General features: G+C 59.7%; 5 protein-coding genes and 1 pseudogene across 10 annotated transcripts in view; 2 read left to right on the top strand and 4 right to left on the bottom strand.

Annotated features, from left to right (window-relative positions):
* The window catches only part of KXD1 (KxDL motif containing 1), a 233117-nt gene that overhangs the window by 94337 nt on the left and 123697 nt on the right, over nt 1-15083 (top strand). The gene's annotated exons all lie outside the window — the stretch shown is intronic.
* Nucleotides 1-15083, bottom strand: part of LSM4 (LSM4 homolog, U6 small nuclear RNA and mRNA degradation associated) — a 223028-nt gene that overhangs the window by 148165 nt on the left and 59780 nt on the right. Inside the window, exon 1 of one of the 4 annotated variants that reach the window (XM_050769841.1) lies at nt 6934-6937. The exons of the other annotated variants lie outside the window; for them this stretch is intronic. The gene's annotated coding sequence lies outside the window, so the exon portion shown is untranslated. Of the gene's footprint in view, nt 1-6933; nt 6938-15083 lie in introns of those variants that run through there. 4 annotated transcript variants of the gene reach the window in all.
* On the bottom strand, nt 5-3317 carry ISYNA1 (inositol-3-phosphate synthase 1). Of its 2 annotated transcripts, XM_050769611.1 has the most exons (11): nt 3231-3317; nt 2998-3126; nt 2738-2899; nt 2114-2246; nt 1825-2018; nt 1493-1642; nt 1195-1410; nt 920-1084; nt 726-839; nt 429-646; nt 5-309 (listed from the first exon to the last, which is right to left on the bottom strand). In XM_050769611.1, the coding sequence occupies exons 2-11, from the start codon at nt 3115-3117 to the stop codon at nt 102-104; spliced, it is 1680 nt and encodes a 559-aa protein (XP_050625568.1). In that variant the 5' UTR covers nt 3118-3126; nt 3231-3317; the 3' UTR covers nt 5-101. The 2 variants fall into 2 exon arrangements, with proteins under 2 accessions (XP_050625568.1, XP_050625569.1); XM_050769612.1 differs by lacking the exon at nt 1195-1410.
* The window catches only part of REX1BD (required for excision 1-B domain containing), a 280166-nt gene continuing 265466 nt past the window's right edge, over nt 384-15083 (top strand). The window contains exon 1 of the mRNA XM_050769778.1: nt 384-387. The gene's annotated coding sequence lies outside the window, so the exon portion shown is untranslated. The remainder of the gene's footprint in view (nt 388-15083) is intronic.
* LOC126942356 (uncharacterized) lies at nt 9588-10425 on the bottom strand (annotated as a pseudogene). Its single transcript, XR_007721539.1, has one exon. The product of XR_007721539.1 is annotated as an uncharacterized LOC126942356 (transcript).
* The window catches only part of ELL (elongation factor for RNA polymerase II), an 84752-nt gene continuing 79256 nt past the window's right edge, over nt 9588-15083 (bottom strand). The window contains exons 9-12 of the mRNA XM_050769581.1: nt 13640-13706; nt 13200-13371; nt 12126-12170; nt 9588-11768 (exon numbers count right to left, since the gene is read on the bottom strand). Coding sequence (XP_050625538.1) covers nt 11652-11768; nt 12126-12170; nt 13200-13371; nt 13640-13706 — 401 coding nt within the window. The 3' untranslated portion in view covers nt 9588-11651. The remainder of the gene's footprint in view (nt 11769-12125; nt 12171-13199; nt 13372-13639; nt 13707-15083) is intronic.

The raw sequence follows: 15083 nt of genomic DNA, 5'->3' as shown, positions 1-15083 counted from the left end.
CTAAGAGTGGCAGTGCCTTTATTGTCTTTGTGGGGGCCTAGCAAGGTGGGGTCTTGGGGGCCAGCGGGGAGGAACAGCTGGGAAGCTGTGTGACCAGGGCCTCAGGTGGTGGGCATCTGGGGTTCCTCCACTTGCGGATGCCCGTTGGCATCACCAGGGCAGCCGTTGGTGGCAGCGGGTACCGGTCCTTTCTTGTTCAACACAGGGCAGGCAGCAGCCACAGGTCCGACTCGCTTGAGGACGGGCCCTGGGCGCTCCATCTTATGCTCCAGTAGCATGTGGTTCTGTGGCGGGAGCCCCACGCAGGCCCTGGAGAGGCCGTACAGCTTAGCAGAGCCAGACACCGCCTATAGTCCCCCAAGCCCTGTGCATAGTTTAGCCAGGGGGTATCTGGGCCCTGAATGGGGAACCTGGAGGCTGGGGCGCACCTGAGGATGTTCTCGATGCAGCTGCGCTGGCGGAAAAGCGCATTGACCACCGGGCTGCCCGGTGGCACCAGTGGCGCCTTGAAGAGGAAGCTGAGCAGGGACAGCACGGGGTGGAAGGTCTGTGGCTCGGGGTCAGCGTCAGTGCAGAAACTCACACGCTGGCACAGTTCGGTCAGTAGCGCGAGGTCCAGCATGATGGGTGCGGCCAGCAGCGAGTCCTGCGGGACGGGTGGGTCAGGAGGTGGGGGTGGTGGCCAAGCCCCGCCTCCCACAGCAGCCCCTGAAGCCGCACTGCACCTCGCATGTGTTGTGCAGCACCAGTGTGTTGGTTCCGCCCAGCATCAGCTCCGAGGTATACTCATCCAGCGCGCGCTTGCTGTCGCCCACGTACGGCACATACTTGATGACCACCTGGAGTGCAGCATGAGTTTGCCCGGGTTCCCACCACCCCTCGCCGGGCAACCCAGCGCCCGCGCCCGCGCCCCACGCACGCAGTGGTCAGGCTCCTCGCCGGGCGCATAGAGCACTGGGTTGCTCTGCACCATGTCGTCCACCACGTTGCTTTTGGACACCTCCTTAGAGCGGAACTGCAATGGCGCCGACAGGTTCTCCCCATCGTTGTTGCCCAGGTGGTTGTAACTCACGATGGACATGGTCTGTGGGTACAAGGGACGCCCCAGCAGCTGCAGGCCCTGTGGCCCCACAAGCCAGGTGCTCGTGGCCCAGGCCCCCTTCCTGCACTCAGCAGCCCCCTAGGCCCACGCACCTTGAGGCCGGAGCCAATGAGGAAGTCCACGAGCACGGACTTGACTTTGGTCTGGCCTGACTTGAAGTCATCTCCACCCACAAAAACCCGGCGCTGCCACGCGAGCTCAAGGGCTCCGGGCACCAGGGTGTTCTGCGGGGACCCATTGAGGAAGGCACAGCCCTCTAGGATGCTGGCCACGGCGAAGAGCGTGGAGGGCGACACCTCCAGACCAAGCTGTGGGCAAGGTGGGCAGTCAGCACAGAGCTGTGTTTGGGACTGGCCCTGCCTGACCCACTCCACCCGGGCGTGCGCCCACCTCAATGGTGCGTAGTAGGTTCTCGGCTGTGTCGTTGAGGCCTGGAATCACCTCACAGAAGCGCTCCGTGTTCGCCGTCCACAGCACGATGATTTTGTCCAGCCCCGCGCTAGACCGGAAGTCTCGGATGTCCCTGCGGATCTGCTCCAACTGTGGGGAGGATGAAGAGGGTGTGGGGAGGATGGAGCGGGTGTATATGCTCTCGGACTCAAGAGGCCTGGGTCACTCAGTTCCCCGAGTGTCAAATGGGGCCTGGACTCGCGGGGTGGGGCAAAAAGGGGGAACCAAGTGGACAGGTGGCAGGGAGCAAGGGATGCAGGATGGGACAGCACCTGCTGCGCGCGCGAGCCCGGGATGAGGTTGTCCGCGCGCGCGCTCTGGTTGGCCGCGATGAACTCGGGGATGTAAACAGAAGGCCGGGGCCGCAGGGCCTCCATGTGCGGCCACAGTTGCTCCTGCAGCCCCCAATCCAGCACCTTCGCGCGCCGCATCGCCTCAGCCAGGTTCAGCGACGAGATGTCCCAGCCTGGGGGGATCCTCACACTCGGCCCTGCCCGGATCCTGGGCCCCTCCAGACCCAATCTCCCATCCCGCCCCACCCCGGCCCAGGGCTCCGCCCACCATCGAACACGAGGTCGTTGGGCGCCACCATGGGCAGCAGCGCGCTGAAGGGCACGAACACCTCCTGGCCCTCGGCGTCCAGGCCCAGGCTCACGGTACCTGCCTGAGTCAGCGAGCCGTAGTAGTTGGCCTCCTGGGGGGGCAGCAGACACGAGAGGTGACGGGGGGGCGTGGCGAAGGGGCCGCGACCCGGCCTGGGCCCCGCCTAGACTCTCAAGCCCCGCCCCACTTTCGGGCGTTTTTCAGTTCCGGGCTCCCAGCCAGGACGGAAGCCGCTGCCCCCAGGCCCCTCCCCGAGACCTCCGGCACCTTAAGCTCCGCCCCTGTAAGAGTCCCGAGGAGCCCCAGCTACCTCGCGAAACCCCTCCCCGGGGTCCGCCTGCAGCCAGGCCCCGCCCCCTGCAAGCCCTCCCGCCCCTCAGAGCCTCGCCCCCTGCAGGTCTCTAGCCCACTGCAGGCCTCCAGCCCCGGGAAGGTCTCTCGACCCTGCAGTCCCCCGCCCCGCAGAACCCCGCCCCCTAGGGCCCCCCGGTCCCGCAGAGCCCCGCCCCCTGCAGACTCCCGCCCCCGCCCTCAAGGACTCCCACCAAGCCTCCCGGCCCACCACGCCCCTCCCGCCCCCACCTTGCGGCCGCTGCGCGTGGGCCAGGACAGACGCAGCCGGTTGGCCAGCACCGCGGCAGTGAGTGTGGAGCCGTTGTTCCCGCCCCAGCCGACAAGCATGACCCCAAGCCGGGGCACCTGCCGGGCGGTCCGGAAGGTGAAGCGCGTGGACGTGGGGTGCACCTGAAGACAGGCCGCGCAGTGAACCCCGGGTCCCATGCCCTTCTCCCCGCGCCGCCCCGCTCTCCCTAGCATGCCCCCTTCCCCAACCCCCGGGCCACCTTGAGGACGCCGCCCTCGCGGCTGACGCGCGTCGTCCGGTACTCGTATTGCGCCTCGATGGCCTCGGGGCCGTAGACCACGTCCGGGCTCTCGACGAAGAACTGGGCGGCGGCCTCCATCGTGGCGGGCTGGAGTCCAAGGGTGAGCAGGGGGGTCAGCGGGGACTCTAAGTGGCCGGGCCAAGCCAGCCTGGGTGCCCAGGGAGGCCATCCCCGCCCCGAACCGCACTCACCGGCGCAGAGTCGACTCAGGCAGCGGTGGCTAACAGCGCGGGCTCTCGGGCGCGCGACCTCCGGAGAAAAGCGCTGCGGCCCCGCCCCCGCCCCGCCCCCTTCCCCGCCTCTCCCGCGTTGCGGGGGAGGGGCCCAATGTCTGGAGACCCGGTTCGAGGCCCGACAACGCAGAGCCATCGTGGCCATCGGGTCCTCGTCTGGCGGCAGTGGCCGGGCGTCCCCGAGCGCGGCGCGTATAGGTTCACCTCGCTCGCTCCGCAGCCCCCAGGGGCGCATGGCTGCCTATTCCCCCTTTACAAGAGGACAATGAGGCACGAGCCCAGCCATAAGCCATGGAGTGGAGCTGGGCAGGGAATCTGGACTTCTGGTGGGGGGGGGGTAGGAGTTCTGGGTCAGAGACACTGCAGGGGAAACAGGCAGAGGACCAGAACTTCAAAGCCAGAATCTCCTGGGAGCCACGCTGCCACCTACTCCCCCTTCGTGGGCAGCAGCACCTACCAGGCAGTCCCATCCCCTGGCTCCCCATGTCCGCTCCCATCCATCTCAGAGGGGACAAAGTTACTCTGTCCCCACGGGGCTCACAAGGATGGGGCCTGTTTGGCCTGTTTCCCCACCTGCAGCAGGGCTTGGCAGGGGTGGACCGGAGGGGGAGGTTGTTCGCTGGGAAGGGGAGGGGACGCACAGGCGGGCAGGGCCCAGGCAGGGGAGGAATGAGGCCTGCACAGCAGGGCGCCCCCCTCATGCTTGCTGATAAGAGAGCGTGGGAACCCAGCGGGCAGGCCGGGGCAGCTCCCCCAGGAACTTTCCAAAACAAGCGCCTGGAGGCCGGAAAGTTTCCACCACTGGAACTGGCCCAAAAGGTGGATAGTTGGGAACATTTGCAAGAGACAGGGCCTGACCTTGGAGGATGACGGCTTAAGACTCTGGGTCCAGGCCTCACCCTGAAGGGGCCCCAGTCTGAGGGAGTTGGAAGTGGACTGGGACACCCCTGTCCCCAGTGGGTGAGAACTCACAGGCAGGGCCCCTGAAAGACAGGCTCCCCAGATGAGGGGGCTGCTGGCAAGGGTTTTGAGACGTGAAGAGGAGTTCACTGAAAGAAGACTACAGGCTAAGCCACCTGAGCCACCCAGGCAGGGCAGATGAAAAATTGGCTACGTGGGAGGCAGTTTGGGGTCTTGGGCAGACGCTGAGGGCTGGGATAGGGAGTGTGAAAGAGTATTTGGTTGTTCCTGGTTCTTGGTTAGACATTGAGCTCAATCACCAGTGGCCAATGATTTAATCAATCACATATATGCAAATGAGATGGGGCTCAGAAAACAGAACCTCCCCCCGCCGCCCCCGCCACCCTCAAGGCCTTGGCCCTGAGCAGGGCATCGGAAAGCTCAGAATCGAGTCTTTCCGACCTTCTCCTGCCCTCCTACCTCTAGCCCCTTTCTCCTCTGGAAACCATAGAAACCAGAATTCCTCTTCCCCAAGGCAGGTCAGAGAAACTGTTGCCTTTCTCCCCTAAAAAAAAGAAAAAAAAAGCCACAAAGCTGGCAAAGGTCACTCTGCCTGCTCCCTTGAAGACCGTCATTCCAGGAGGGTCCTGCCCATACCCTGGAGGAAGGAATGCTACCCAGAACCCAGGAAGTCTGGGCAGGCTGGCCCCTCTCCCCCACCCAGTCTGCTCCCTTTAAGATCTACAAAGTGTTTCCTCACACTGATACACATTCTTCATAGAACCTAAGCCAAAACATAGGCAGTCGGCCAGGCACGGTGGCTCATGCCTGTAATCCTAGCACTTTGGGAGGCCAAAGAGGACGGATCACTTGAGCCCAGGAGTTTGAGACCAGCCTGGGCAACACGGGGAAACACCATCTCAATACAAACAACAAAGAAAAGTAGCCTGGCTTGGCGCATGCCTGTAGTCCCAGCTGTGTGGGAGGCTGAGGTGGGAGGATCACCTGAGCTCAGGGGGTGTGGGTTGCAGTGAGCCGTGATTGTACCACTGCACTCCAGCCTGGTCAACAGAGTAAGACCCTGTCTCAAAAAAAAAAAAAATAATAATAATAATAATGGGGTTTAGGGGACAATATGGAGGCGCTGGGAGGGTGGCACGCCTGGAAAAGGCATGGAAGCCTCATGGCCCGCCCCATACCTTGCCCTGTGCGCCTCCTCCATTTAACTGTGAGCATTTTCTGGAGTTCTGTGAGCTGTTCTAGCAAATTATCAAACCTGAAGTGGGGGTGGTGGGAACTCCCAATTTATTAGCCTGCTTGCCAGAAGTATGGGTGGCATCTGACATGGGTGCAGCCCTGTGGGACTGACCCCCATAACTTGTGGAGTCCGATACCATTTCTGGGAATGGAACTGTTGGACATCCTGTAGGTATTGGAGGATCAGAGAATCGGGGAATCTTGTGCCTCGAGGAAACAGGCAATTCAGGAACCTGTGTAGTTGAGAGACATGAGGAAGGAAGGTCCCAAGAGCCAGCCCCGGGGAGCCCCTGTGTTCACAGGGCCACCTGTCGGGGGTGCCGGAGGATGGGAGCTGGCATGGGGCAGCTGGAGGGATTCGGCATAGAGGCTGGGCTGCTTCCACTCCCAGCAGTTGACAAGGCTGAGGGAGGGGATTTGGCCCCTCCAGTCAGGCCTGGCTGTGCTGAAGTGGGTGGTGAGATGCACTGCCATCCCCCAGCAAACTGGGCTCCCTGAAGGCAGGGATGAGGCTCTCTCAGTCACTGCTGTGTTGCAGAGCCCAGGTGGAGCTTGGTACAGGAGGGGGCTGCAGGAACAGGGGTGCCAGTGGAAAGAGGACAATTGGGGCCCCTGGCAGGTGGCAGGAGAGGGGTTAGCAGGCCTGAGCCCCTCTCCACCATGATGCCCAGGTCATGAGGGTGGGAAGGCTCTCCTGGATACCCGGGGCACTGGACTGATGGCATCCATGGCTGAGGAAGATCAAGAGACTGACTGTGGCCTCTGTGGGCTGTGGGGGTGATGGCCAGAGTATTGCTGGGCTGTTGGCTCAGGGCTGGTGCTGAAGGGCCAGGGGAGGCAGGACCGTGGGCTGGAGGTTGATGTTGGCCCTGGGATGTGGGGACAGAGATGTTATCCTGGGAGAACAGCATGGCCAGGCTATGCTGGGAGCAGGGTACATGCTGCCCCGCTGGGTTGCATGACTTCCCCTCCTGCGCCCCTCAGACTCCTGGGTGGCCTTAGAACATAGGCCAAGGCCGCGGACCGGCAGGGAGACCAGGCCCCACAGCTGCAGGCCCAGGACCTTTGCCCATGGTCCTATTCTTCCGTGTTCTCTCTTATTAAATGCACCCCCTCTTGCCCTTGGCCGGCAGGATGAGCATTATGTTCTCCATGGCCCCTGGCTCCAGTTCCGCATGCACCGCCGCCGCTCCCACCAGGTCTTTTTTTTTTTTTTTTTTTTTGAGACGGAGTCTCGCTCTGTAGCCCAGGCTGGAGTGCAGTGGCCGGATCTCAGCTCACTGCAAGCTCCGCCTCCCGGGTTCACGCCATTCTCCGGCCTCAGCCTCCCGAGTAGCTGGGACTACAGGCGCTGCCACCTCGCCCGGCTATTTTTTTTTGTATTTCTTAGTAGAGACGGGGTTTCACCGTGTTAGCCAGGATGGTCTCGATCTCCTGACCTCGTGATCCGCCCATCTCGGCCTCCCAAAGTGCTGGGATTACAGGCTTGAGCCACCGCACCCGGCCCCCACCAGGTCTTATACCCATCCCCACTAGTGGCACAGGGGATGCCCCTGCCCCAGTGTGGAAAGAACAGGTAATAAAATATTACCGTTACCTGCTGCTGTTTTCATCAAAGGAAGACAGTCACATCTGGTTTCCCCCATCCCCAGCCCCTCTCCTGTAGCCTTTGATGCCACAGGGGGCCCAAGGAATCCCAATGCTGGGTTAAGCCCACCCTACCAGAGGGTACTGCTCTGCTCATACACCCGCTATGGCTGCTCCCCCCCATCACCTACAGGGCCCTCTGATTTGGTCCTTTCTCGGGCAACGGCTCAGGTAGGCTGCAAACTTTGCCTTCTCATCTGGTCCCAGCCAGAGCCCCTGAACAACCCCTCCTCACTATGGCGGCTCCAGGCCACATCACCTCCCAATGCCAGCCCACCCCCAACCACTGGACAGGGACAGCCACCACAGAAACCAGGCTGTGATACAACCGCACACCACACACACACCCCAACACACACCACACCCCAACACACACCCCCAACACACACCACACCCTCACACCACACACACACCTACACACCCCAACACACACCACACCCTCACACCACACCCTCACACCACACACCCACACACACCCAACACACACCACATACCCAACACACACCACACACCCACACACACCACACCCTCACACCACACACCCACACACATCCAACACACACCACATACCCAACACATACCACACCCCGACACCACACCCCACCACACCCCCAACACATACCACACCCCCACACACTGCCAACACACACCACACCCACACCACACCCCCAACACACACCACACACCCACACACACCCAACACACCAACACCACACACCCAAAACACATGCCTTCACACCACGCACACACCTACACACCCCAACACACCCAACACCAACACACCCAACACCAACACACACCACACACCCACCACACCAACACACACCACACACCCACCACACCAACACATACCACACCCACCAAACCCACACCAACACACACCACACACCCACACACACCACCACACACACCACCCCACACTGCACACCCCAACATCACACCCACTCTCACACCACACACCCTCAACACACCACACCCACTCACAGCACACACCCACACCACACATCCCCAACACACACCACACATCCCCAACACACCCCACACCCACATCCCAACACACACCCACCACACCCACACCGCACACCCACACCCAACACACACCCACCACACCCACACCGCACACCCACACCCAACACACCCCACCTTCCACACACATCACACCCACACACACCACACATCCCAACACACACAACACTCTCACACCACACCCACACATCCCAATACACACCATACACCACCCCAACACACACCCCAACACACCACACACACATACCCCCACACCCAGATACACACCTATATCAACACGCCACACACCCCAACACACACATCCCCACACCATACACATCCCTAGCACACACCACACACCCACACGCACATACCAACATGCACACACCAACACGCACACCACACACCTACACTCACCACACCCACAGCCCAACACACCACACACCGCCCCAACACACACCACACACCTACACACCTCACACACCTACACACCCCAACACACACCACATACCCAACACACACCACACACTGCACACCCCAACACACACCACACATCCACACCCTCATACCACACACCGATACATCACACCCATACACCAACACACCACACCCCCACCACACACCACATACACCACACACTCACACCCCAGCACACACCACACACTGCCCCAACACACACCACATACACCACACACTCACACCCCAGCACACACCACACACCGCCCCAACACACACATCCCCAACACACCAAACACACCACCCACACCACACCCCCACACCACAGCCTCATACCACACCCTACCACACACACAGATACACCACACACCATACCCCAACACACCCACACCCCAACACACCACACCCTCACACACCACACACACATCCCCAACACACCACACCCACACCCAACACCACACCCACACCACATACACACCACATACCTCCACCACATACCACACTCCACACCACATCCAACACACACCACACACACCAACACCCTAGCACACACCACATACATCACACACCCACACCCTTACACCACACACCCACACCACACCCCAACACCCCCACACTCCCACACCCCACATACACGACACCCACACACCCACACCCTAACACACGCGTCCAGATACACCACACACCCAGATACACTACACCCACACCAACACACCCACACAACACCCACAAACACCCACACCCTAACATCCCCAGATAAACCACACACACCAACACAGAACCCACACCCTAACACACCCACATACCCTCACAGATACCCCACAACCCAACACACCCACACAACACACACATCCAACACACACCCTAACCACACACTACACACCCACACATCACACCCAACACACACCGACACAGATATACTACACATCCACACACACCACACACACACACCATACACCACAAACACAGATACACCAGCACCCACACACCACACACACCACACACACCACACACCACACACACACCAGCCAGGCAGAATGGGCTGCCGGGTTCAGTTCAGTGAAATTTATTGGAGAATGAAAAAAGTCAGCATTCACCTGTTTAGTGTACAAAAAGGACACTAGATCTTTTAAGAAAATATTAGGAAACTGAAGACGCAGATGCCTTTCAATTGTAACATTTTGGCAAAAGTGGAAAGTTCTTGTAAACACCAACCCCATGGCTCAAAATAGTTTTTCTCCACAGTACAACATTAAAAGAAAAAAAATAGTATCAATAAGTTAGACCATATTTAATCAGCTAGAACTTTGTCCACCAACCCCCAAAACACAAAACTTTTCTTAGCTTCATAATTCCTTAAAAGGAGAACAAATAAACAAAAACAACAACAACAACAAAAAGGCAAATTCAACTGACAGCCCCTTGGACTGGTTCCCAGGGCAGAGGGGCGGGCAGTCCCAGGCTGGGACCTCCTGAAATTATCCCACCTCACTCATGTCTGCATGGCTGGCTGCGGGCAACACAGCGGGGTCCAGCTGACCCTGGAGGCCCCCTGGAGCCTGCTCGGCCCTTCCCTGGCCGGCGCAGAAGAGAAAAACAACAACAGCTATTGAAACATGAAGGATCAGTTTCCTCGGAGCTCTGGGAACCCGGGGATCCCAAAGGAGAGAGACTCTTGGGCAGGGGTGGGATGCACTGTGGGCCCTCCATGGTCAGCTTTTTGGAAGCTATCAGGAGGCACCCCTCCACCCCCCAGTTTAGAAAAATAGACACATCTGTATTTTTGCATTTCTGCTCTCCCTGCCTGACTGCTGATGGCAGCAGTGACCCCCATGTGATCCCTGGGCCCTGAGTCACAGCCACCCCCACCACCACCTTCCCAAGTCATGGCTTCATTCAGCCCTAAATGGGAACACACGCCTCAGACCCCACCATGCCCTGGGGGGTCCCCACACACGCACACACACGCACACTTGCGTGGCCCCCCGATGCTTTGGGGGACGCTAGAGTAGGCACAGCAACAAAGCAGCAATTGGGGTGTCTGCACAGCCTGCACCCCCAGAGCAGGCGGACCCATCCTCCTGGCTTCCCAGCTCTGCCCACGGGTCCCTGGGGCCTCCCTGACCCCAAGGCACCCAGCCCTCCATCAGCCCCTCCCTGAGTGCAAACCTTGGCGGTGGCTCTGCTAAAACGACCCCAGGACCCACAAGTGGACAGAGGGACGGAGGGAGGCCAGCAGCATCGAGACTACAAGGTCTCAACAGTGTGGAATGAGCAGCAGCAGCAAATGGGAAACCGAGGACATCGCAAAGTAAAATCTGACGCCGCTGCAGCCGAGTCTCAACTTGGAGCACAGAAACACAGTGGCCCCCGACAGCTGAGGGCCTCAAATAACAGGGCAGGCCTGGGGGCGCCAAAAGCCCTCTGCCCCCTTGGCTCTGAGCAGCTGCCTGGGGACACCAGCTGGAGTTCTCAAAATAGCCACCCAGGCCACCCCATTTGCTTGCTGGAGCAGAGACCCTGCCCGAGGAGGAGAGGCTGGGGACGGGGGTGCCTAAACATAGAGCCAGAGGCTAGCAGAGGCCACGTGCCCAGTCCCCGCGCCCTCAGAACGCGGCTGCACCTTTCGACGGCCTCTGTAATACTGCAGGCAGGACCCAGGGCAGCGGCTAGACCCTGGGTGTCCGAGGAGAGGGAGGCACAGGTTTAGAAAAAAGATTTTGCTTCTCTTTTGTACAAAAATAGACTCAAGTCTCATTAGCAGTAGCTAAAAGTGGCTGTCTTTGTATAAAACTAGAAAAGGCAGGCGCGCCGCCCTGAGGGCCTAGGAGTCTTCTGGCGAGAGAGGAGGCTGAACCCGGGGGCTGCAGCCAGGGAGGAGGCAGTGGGCTTCTGGGGAGCCCGTCATAGGCAGGGACTGCTCAGGAGGCGCAGGGAGGGCCGAGGTGGGCTTGCAGCCACCTGCCAGGGCGAGATGTCTGCAGGGGCTGCCCTGAAAGCCGGCGGTGCTGGCTCAGATGAGCATCTTCCTTGGGTTTATTTTTTTAAATAAATCCTCTCTCCCGGCTTTTTGCTCCCCCCACCCTCCCAGATCCCCGCCATCGGGGCGGGCAGCTAGGGCCAAGCCTGCAGCTGCCGCTGGTCGTACTCGGCGATGAGTCTCTTGATGTGGGCCAGCTTGCTGTGCAGGTACTCGCAGCGGTGCTTCTCCTGGCTGTAGTTGGTATTGGTCTGCGGGACAGCACAGTCATGCTCAGGACAGAGTCTCCCTGGGTGCTGCTCCCCGCTGTGAGCAGGCCAGTGCCCACCCCCCCCACCAAAAACCTGGGCTTGGTGCCCAGCAAGGAGGGTTGTGGTCCAAGGGCAGAGTGGGAGTTGGTTCCCCGCACCTCCTCAGCTTGTGTGGCTGGGCCGGGATGCCACGGCTGAAGACTTGGCTGGGGGAGGCGGGGCAACTTTGGCCTCAGACCCAAAGGCTCTTCCCCCACACCTTAGAAGTAGCAGGCAGGGAGGTTGCCCCGGGCCCACCCTCCTCCCTCCGGCTCCCACGGCTCACTTGGAGCCCATCCCAACACAAGAGACACTCACCTTTTTGATTTTTCTATATTCCTGCAAAATCTGCCCTCGAGTAGTCTAGAAGAAAAACAAAATTTTGAGATGACAGAATGCATCCCCGCTTGCAGGAAACTCAAATTGAGTGGTCCCAGGTGCTCTGAGAAGGGTGAGGGGTGGGAAGGTGGGGCAGCCTCAAGTATAGGGGCAAGTCACACCCCATGGGTCTGCAGCGGCTATAGCTCCAGAGTGGATGGGGCATGAGGGAAAGGCTGCCGGGTCCCTTGGAGGCAAGAGCAGGTGGCGCACCGCTGTCATGGGGGTGTGATACAAGGAAGTATGTCGTGGCGGGGCTGGAATGGGGGCTGGGCAGGGCATGCAGCAAAGAGGGAGGGGAGGGAGAGATGCCCCAAGAAGCCGTGGCTTGCAGCCCCTAGAACCCTATCATGAGTCGTCTTCTTCGGAAGCCAAAGGGGCTTTGGCCGGGAGATACCCCGGCATCTGCTTAATCGGGGCCCAGCCCTGCAGTCAGGTCACCAGTTTCAAAAGGTGGCAGGTGGAGAGGCTGTGTCCAAGGCTGTGGCTGAGGGTGGAGACTCTGTCTACACAGGGCAGCTGAAGGAGCTGTGAGCTCAAGCCAGGGGACCACAAACACAGGGACCTGTCACCTCCCCCTGCTACAGTTATGGCAGCATGGATGGGCTCCAGGGTGCTGGACAGGGCTCAGTTGCGGAGTCTCCCGAAGGTGTGGCACAGGTACCAAGAGCCCTGCGTCCTGGGCTGTGAGAGGACCCCCGGTGCTCAAACGTGTGGGGATCCATGTACCCTGGATTGCCCCCACCCAAGGAGGTGGGTCACAGCTGTCCCCACTGCAAAGGAGGCTGACAAGCTGGGCTGCCTTCAAGGACTCCCACAACAGGGCCCCAGGGCCAGGCCAGAACCATGGAATTGCCGCATGGAGTGCACCAGGGGGAGAAGTGCTGCCTGGGGAAGGGCCAGACTCTGGGGCCACCAAGCAGGCCAGTAGGCTCGTGGTGGCGATGGTACGCGCCCAAATGGGCCCTGGCTCCTGCCAGAGCCGGGGCACAGCAGACAGCAGGGAGGCTCTACCTCATACTCCTCGGAGCCCTGGGAGAGCTGCCGGAGCTGGGCGTCGAGCTGCGTGAACCGCCGCGTGATGCGCTCAATGCGGGCGTGCAGGTCGCGGTACTCGCTGTACTCGGCGTTGAAGTCATTCTTGTAGCTCTGGCGCTGCTCCGAAGAGGAGATGGCTGCGTACTTCCTGAGATAGGAGAGAGGGGCCACTAAGTGGAGGCTGGAAGGACCCAGCTCCACCCAGGCAGCGGCTATCCTGGCTCTGCCGGCGGCCTGGCCTCTCGGGTGATCCCCTGGCTTATGAGGGGGCCTGGCCCAGAAAAGGCTGCTATGTTTGGAATTCAAATACTCAGACTTGCAGTGGCTTTCTGCCTCTGATAACCTGCAGTGCTGGGGGAAGGGGTCTGAACCCAGAAAAGGGAGGACTGGCCTGCAGGGCCCGGACAAACACTCACAGCAAGTAGTCGGGCGTCTCCGACGTGGATGTGGGAACACTGGAAACGCTGCAGCTTCCGTTTACACCTACGAGAACAAACACATACCTCCTGAGTCTGCACCCATGGCACCGGTCTGCAGGAAGCACGCCAGGATGGGGACATGCGTCAAAAGTGCACGCTTTGCTGCTGGAGGGACATGGAGGGACGGCAGAGGGGATGACTGTGTGGCAGGTGCAAGGGCTGAGCACCTGGCACCTGGCAACTGTGGGCTGCTGGACCTGGACATGCCCTCCAGGTGTCGAGCAGAGTTCAACGTGCACCTGCGTGTCCAGGGCAAAGCCCTGCAGGACACAGAGCGCCCAGGCATCACCACAGTCACATTCTTGGCAAACAGCAGACAGGTCAGGGAACTGCAGGGCCAAAGCCTGCACAACCGGTCAGAGCTTCCCCCAGGCCAGGTCTTTGCTGCCTCTACTGACTGCATGTCAAAGGTCACTAAGCTGAAAACAAATGACCCCTGGCCTGACCTGAGTCTCTGGGGCATCCCAGTCTCTGGCCAGGCAGGACAAAGACAAGATGGCCAGCAGGGCCTGCATCTCTTGCTGCTGACAAAGTTCCAGGCCCTTGGTCTGCACCCCACCCAGATCGTCCCGTCCTTTCCACTAGACACTGAATTGCAGGCTCCACAAGGCAGCTCCAGGACAGGGCCAGCCAGAGGAGCCCATGGGCCACCCCAATCGGCCATCCGTGAGCAAAGCGTCCATGATGATGCTCAGCCCTTCAGCCCTTCAGGGGCCTGCCCAAAGCTGCACAGCTGATGGCTAGATGGGACCCCAGGCAGCTGTCCTGCTCCTCAGCCATGTGGTGGGGTGCCCTGGCCACATATGACAACACCCCTGAGGGTTTGGCAATCAGGGAGGAAGGGCAGGAGGACTGAAGTGCCCGTCACCTAGGACCACAGTCGCCTCATCCCCTCAGATCACAACTACAATTTAGTGCGTTTCCTAGGCCTTCTTGCAGTGACTTTCTTTCCAATACAGAAATGATTTTACCAATTTCAGATGTATCCTCAGTACACTTTTTTTTTTTTTTTTTTTTTTTTTTTAAGAGACAGGGTCTTGCTCTGCCACCCAGGTTGGAGTTGCAATGGTGCGATCATGGCTTACTACAACCTTGAACTCCTGGGCTCAAGTGATCCTCTTGCCTCAGCCTCCCAAATAGGTGGGACTATAGGCATATGCCACCATGCCCAGCTAATTAAAAACATTTTTTGTAGAGATGGGGTCCAACTGTGTTGCCCAGGCTGGTCTCAAACTCCTGACCTCAAGCAGTCCTCCTGAATTGGCCTTCCAAAGCACTGGGATTATAGGTGTGAACCACCACAGCTGGTGAATTTTTTTTTTTTACTTTTTAGTAGAGATGAAGAGGCTCTCCTATATTGCCCAGGCTGGTCTTGAACTCC

This window comes from Macaca thibetana, chromosome 19, assembly GCF_024542745.1.
Source record: "Macaca thibetana thibetana isolate TM-01 chromosome 19, ASM2454274v1, whole genome shotgun sequence".
Taxonomy (NCBI): Eukaryota; Metazoa; Chordata; class Mammalia; order Primates; family Cercopithecidae; genus Macaca; species Macaca thibetana.
This window is presented reverse-complemented; position numbering and strand designations above follow the sequence as displayed.